This window comes from Heterodontus francisci, unplaced genomic scaffold, assembly GCF_036365525.1.
Source record: "Heterodontus francisci isolate sHetFra1 unplaced genomic scaffold, sHetFra1.hap1 HAP1_SCAFFOLD_53, whole genome shotgun sequence".
Taxonomy (NCBI): domain Eukaryota; kingdom Metazoa; phylum Chordata; class Chondrichthyes; order Heterodontiformes; family Heterodontidae; genus Heterodontus; species Heterodontus francisci.
The window spans coordinates 9,390,487-9,396,486 of NW_027141851.1; the positions used below are offsets into that span (position 1 = coordinate 9,390,487).

The window sequence follows — 6,000 nt, forward strand, 5'->3', positions numbered from 1 at the left end:
CATCGGGAAACGTTTAGAGTCTATAATCTGGGGGTAAATCATGTATGCCTTGGTAAACCATGAGTTTGTAAATGACAAGCAGCCTGGATATGTTAATGCCAATCATGTCTGACAAATTCTTTCCAGTTCTTCAATGAGGTAATGGAGCGGGTTGCTGAAGGAGGCATGCTTGATGTCATTTCTGAGCACTTTCAGATGTAATGTGATCAAGTGCCATCTAATGGTCTTGTTAGGAAAACTGCATCCTATGGATGAAAGGGGCAGTGACAGTGCAGATATGAGACTGGCTAAGAAACAGAAAGCAGGGAGAGGTTGTGAACAGTTGTTGCTCAGACTGGATGGGAGTAAACAGCAGTGTTCCCCAGGGATCAGTATTAGGACCACCTCCCCTTTTGTCACATATTAATGCTATAGACGTATCAAAAAATGGCATAATTTCAACGTGGAGCTGGGAAATCTAAACGTGAGGTGGATGGTAGTGGGTTTGAGGAGGACATAATGACCAGATCATGAGCCAATGTCGGTCAGCGAGCAAAGGCATGATGGATGAACGGGGCATGAAGTAAATTAGGAGAAAGACAGCAGACATTTAGATGGGCTGACATTTATGGAGGAGGCAAGGTGGGATGTAAGCGATGAGTAGATTGGAATAGTTAAGTCTGGTGCTAACCAAGACATGGATGAGAGATTCATCACCAGATAAACTGAGAGAGAAACAGAGACGGGAAATGATATCGAGGTGAAGTAGGCGGTCTGTGTGATGGAGCTGGAAGCTTGGCTCAAATTGCATTAGGACGACGAGGTTGTGAAGAGGCTGGTTCAGCCTCAGACACTGGCTGTGGAGTGGAATTGAGAGTGTGGATTGGGTCAGTTGAGGGAGATCATGATGGCAACTGGCAATGACAGCTCCTGTAGTTCAATAGCAACACCCAACAAGAACCAATGAAGCAATTACTTGTGGAACCCAGACCCCAGCCCTGCAAAGAGTTTTATAATAGAATCACAGACCAGCACAAACACTGTCTTTGGTTTTAATGCTCAGGAATGCCACATGTGTCCAGTATCAACCATATTAGTTCCCATGGCTGGTACAGCGCGGGATAGATACATCAAACACTCACAGGGCAGGTAGAGCACGGGGTTAGATACAGCGTATAGCTCCCTCTACACTGTTCCCCCATCAAACACTCCCAGGAGAGGTAGAGCACAGGGTTAGATACAGAGTAAAGCTCTCTCTGCAGATGTTGATGCAGAAAAGTTAATGACGCCTGATGAGAATCAAACTGACATTGCAGAAAAGATGAATGTGTATGAATATTGCTATTTTTTCCCCTGGAGACAAAATAGGGTGCTTGCTGCTTGGTGCATGTGAAACACTCAATGTGTGGTCATCATAAGCACGATTTGAAGTACAAGTACTGCTCTATGGTTTTTGCTGTCTGATTTTGTGTATTCAACCAGTGATATATTAAGTTCTTGGACTTCAGGAATGAATAAGTTACTCTTGGATTTTAAAAAGGGTGTTGGCTGTTGCTTGGTTGGAGGTGTTGCGTGCTGCTGCAGCAACGAACCTCAGCTTACAGTGTTGGTGGCAGTTGGAGATTGCAGAGGTGGAGCGAGGAGCTACGCTGAGCAGAGGGAGAGCAGTTGCAGCCAAGCAGAGGGAAAACATGAACAACAATCACATTTTCAGTGAAGAAAGCTACTTTAAAAAAAAAGCCTTTGTTTGCCAGTCTGTGCTGAACACCAGCAGTTAACTTTGCTTTGGACTTTGGGTGAGGAACAATTGGCCAGAACAACAATGGGTGGGGCTCCCAATCCTGTCGGTATCTGAGTTGCTGCAATAATCGCACAGGGAAACTCACTCCCCACCCCAACCGCCTGGGTGAGATGAAGCTGCCTGGCTTAACAAGGAGAAGGGGATTGCTCGTGTCTGCGCAACTTTCAGCGGACCCAGGTAAAGATGCCTCCCCCAACAAGAAGACAAGACGACCGCAAGATCACGGGTGCTTAAAAGACTGTTTTAAGTGTGTTGTGTGCACCACCCCCGGAGTAAGTCATCGCTTACAGCCTGTGTTGCCCTCTCCTCTTTACGCTCAGCCTCTCCCCGAGCATGTTATTTGCTTATTTTGTATGTCTTCTGCAACTTGTATTTCGTTTGATATGCAAGCCTACAATTCGGGGTAAGCTTAGCTCTTGGAGCCTTGGCAAGTCCGCCATCACCCATGGCCGTTCCTCGACAACCTAGGCAGCTGCAGGCTCTGTGGTTGCCCATGTGTTCCCGTCACTATTTAAATTAATACCATTCAGCCAACATGTCCATGGAAGCCAGCGGGAAGGCAGGAGCCGAGGTTGTCGCCGCCTGGGCAATTGTTGCATCCTCAAATATATATGGGAATGCAGTGTTTCATCTGAAAACTGAGTAGGCGGTGTCCCTGGCCCTGAGTAATGGGCTCACTATGTGGGGAACCTTCCTGCCGGTGGACCATGTAGGGGCCACTGTGCAGCCGGTCATGCCCTTCATTCCCAGTGAGTTCCTCCACTCCCATCTGTAACATTGGGGGGGGGGGGTGGGGAAGGTCGGAAATCACCTCAGGGCTGCTCGGTCTTTGGCAGAACCTCCTCTGGCATGTGTACTCGTTCCGCCACCAGTTACTTTGGAAGCTGGCTCGGGAGGAGGTCTTGGAGTTCGGGGGGGGGGGGCGGTGGTGGGGGGGGTAGGTGGTTTACCGTGTCCTCTGTACCTCGGAATGGACGCGGTGCCATGCTGGCAAGGGAGTGGGGCACTTTCATAAAAACTGCCCCACACTCCAGGCTGCAAACTGCACCACGGCGGCCCAGCGTGGCTCCGCTGCACCTCCTCCCACTCCACCGACACTTTCATCAGCTACCGCTCGCGTGGTTGCGAAGACTGTCGTCTTCACGGCCTCTGGTGGAGAGGTGAAGACCAGCCTGAGTGGAAGGAAGGCGTGGCACAAAACAAAGCACCTGAAGGTGCTCACCGTGGATACGGAAAAAAGTCCTGAGCCTGCGTTCAGACCTACAGGGAGCCCAACTGACCCACAGCTGAGGTCAGGCCCAAGAAACCTGGGCAGATGGATACAGAGGGAGAAGTAGAGGCCTCTGCTGAGATGGAGGTCTCTGAGCCTAAGCACTCCTCCCACAGTGGTGCAGTGATTAGCACCGCAGCCTCACAAATCTAGCGACCCAGGTTCGAATCTGGGTACTGCTGGAGTGGAATTTGCAAGTTCTCCCTGTGACTGCGTGGGTTTTCACCGAGTGCTCCGGTTTCCTCCCACAGCCAAAGACTTGCAGGTTGATAGGTAAATTGGCCATTATAAATTGCCCCTACTATGGGTACGTGGTAGGGGAAGGTGAGATGTGGTAGGAATATGGGATTAATGTAGGATTCGTATAAATGGGTGGTTGATGGTCGGCACAGACTCGGTGGGCCAAAGGGCCCGTCTCAGTGCTGTATCTCTAAATAAATAAAAAATAAATACATGGAGGTATTGTCCATCCTCTGAAGAGGGCTGTGATTTGCGGGGCCCATCTCATGGCATGGCCTTCGGGCTCCCCCTAGCTCCACATAAAATGGAGGCCGACAAGCTTGGGCGGTAATTCTTTGCCCCTCATGATCGAGGGATGGAGAGATACCCCTGTAGCTTTGTAAACTGCCGGGGAAGGGGGTCCGTACATATTGGGGAAGATTGTGGACCCCACAAGAGAAATATTTCCTTTGGCTGATGGTTATGGAGTCCTGGGTGGTTACGAGACCTGTGATGGTCAACCGTCCCAAGCAGCCTGAGGCTGCTGCCCGGGATGGGACAGACCCAGAAGCCAATTTGTGTAATGCTCCATCTGCTGGGTTTGTGGGTGTTGGCCGAGCAGGAGATGGCCTCTTCTCGCCACTTCCAGTCCCTGCTCCAAATGGATTCCGGGGTTGGAGGTGGACGTGTGTCCTGAAGCACTGGCGCTGATGGACTCCAGTCCAAAAGAAGAATTCCAAGTGGAATACACCTCCATCGATACTAGAGGTCAGATCGTGATCGAGGTGGGGCCAGTTGATGCGTCAGCTGCACAATGTGCAGCGGGTGTCTCGGATGCTGGCAGCGACAATCCAGAGGAGGATGGGGACTCGGTTTGGGGCAGAGAGGATGATTTTGAATCTATTGCCAGATGGAGGCCATCTCCCGCTCTGCCAGCGCACACAAAGCCAGCAGCTGGTGAACTATACGGGTGGTAGCATGAGGTTGTTGCTGAGGCTGACCCTCACAGGCCTCTTACCCTGTTAGGACTCCCTTGTGCCTCTTACCGAGTCTCCTCGCATCCCCACCACGGAACTCTGGCTTTGATCATCCAGACCGTCCATGCCACCCTCAAGAAGGAGGAAAGGGCACGGGCGTGAAACTGGTTGAGAGGCGCCAGTTTAAAGAATTCCTCAATGGGTTGGCGGGGTGAGTGGAGGGTGAGGTTCACATTCGCTCCCTCCTCACAGTAAGGTGTTGGTGATGGGTTCCTAAGTACATTAGACATGTTGATAACTATAGCCTGCCTCAACATCCACGGCAGCAGGGGATCTCACTGGAGATTTCACAATCACTCAGTCCTCAGGAAAGGGAGGTATGCTGTGAGCTTTCTGCAAGAAACACACAGCGTTCTGGGAGACGAAGCCACCTGGCTCTTGGAGTAGCAGTGTGGGGTCTACATAAGACACCTCACACCTATTTCTAGTGGGGTGGCTATCTTGCTGGTTCCAACTTTTCTGATGGAGATCTTGAGGGTCAAGGAGCTTATGCTGGGCCGCTTGCTCCAGCTTGTCATTTGCCTGGGTAGCGTGCCGCTCCAGTTTGTGAACGTGTACGCGCCCAGGTCCGGTGCGTTGCAAGTGCACTTCTTTGAAGAAGTGACTGCTCTTTTGAGTTCTATCGATAGCGGCGAGTGCATCATCCTCGGGTGGGATTTCAGCTGTACCCTTGAAGTGAGGGATCACTCCAGTCCCTAGCACGTGCAAATTGGCAGAGGGAAAAGCCATTTAGGGAAGTAAACATGTGGCTAAAGAAGCGGTGTGGGAAAGAAGGGTAAATGGGGCACTTGCATCAGTATTTTTAAAGGTGGGACGGGCTCCAACGGAACTGATATGGGACCAGTGTCCTAGTGGAAAGAATAACTAGGCTGGTCACAAGGACTATAAACTAGTCAATGCGGAGAGGGGGATGCCTCAGGCGAAGTCAATACAGTTTCAAAAACAAGTAACAAGGCAAAGGGTAAAGAAACAGTCATGAGCCCTACTTCAGGAACAGCAAGTAAGGGCAAAACTGCAAGAACTGTACTGGTTAAACCAGAAGAGAGAAAATGATAAGCAGTCGTATAAAGCATCAGTGCTGTGGGACAGTTTAGAGGGTATAGCCCAAATAAGAGTCCTCCAAACAAATACACGGAGCGTAAGAAATAAGCTGGATGAGCTGCTGGCGCAAATTCAAATGGAAGATTATGATGTGGTGGCCATTGTGGAGACTTGGCCGCAGGATGGTCATGACTGGGAGCTAAATATACCTGTTTTTCAAGTTTACAGGAGGTACAGGGAAAGTGGCAGAGGGGGTGGAGTAGCCTTACTGATTAGAAATAATATCACCCATTGGTGAGGGAGGATACCACAAGGGGATATCCAGTGGAGACCTTATGGGTGGAACTGAGGAACAGAAAAGGATCTAAAATTGTAAATAGGTATTGTGTATAGACCCCCTGGTAGCAGTTCTGAGGTGTTAGATTGTACAAATGTACAAATTAGGCACCTGTGTAACAAAATCAGAGTAGCATTAATGGGACATTTTAACTTGCACATAGATTGGGAGAGGCAGACTAGCACCTATCAGAAAGGTAGTGAATTTCTGGAATGTGTCCGGGATAGTTTCCGACAGCAATATGTCCTCGATGTAACAAGGGAACAGGCAGTATTAGATTTAGTTATGAGTAATGTGCCAACTTTAATTAGTAGCC

At 49.8% G+C, this 6,000-nt stretch overlaps 1 protein-coding gene across 1 annotated transcript in view; it reads right to left on the reverse strand.

The window, feature by feature from the left end:
* The window catches only part of LOC137364938 (probable G-protein coupled receptor 139), a 35,444-nt gene extending 33,169 nt beyond the window's left edge, over nt 1-2,275 (reverse strand). The window contains exons 1-2 of the mRNA XM_068027816.1: nt 2,176-2,275; nt 114-287 (exon numbers count right to left, since the gene is read on the reverse strand). Of these exons, the coding sequence (XP_067883917.1) occupies nt 114-287; nt 2,176-2,275 (274 nt within the window). The remainder of the gene's footprint in view (nt 1-113; nt 288-2,175) is intronic.
* Nucleotides 2,276-6,000: the final 3,725 nt, after the last annotated feature.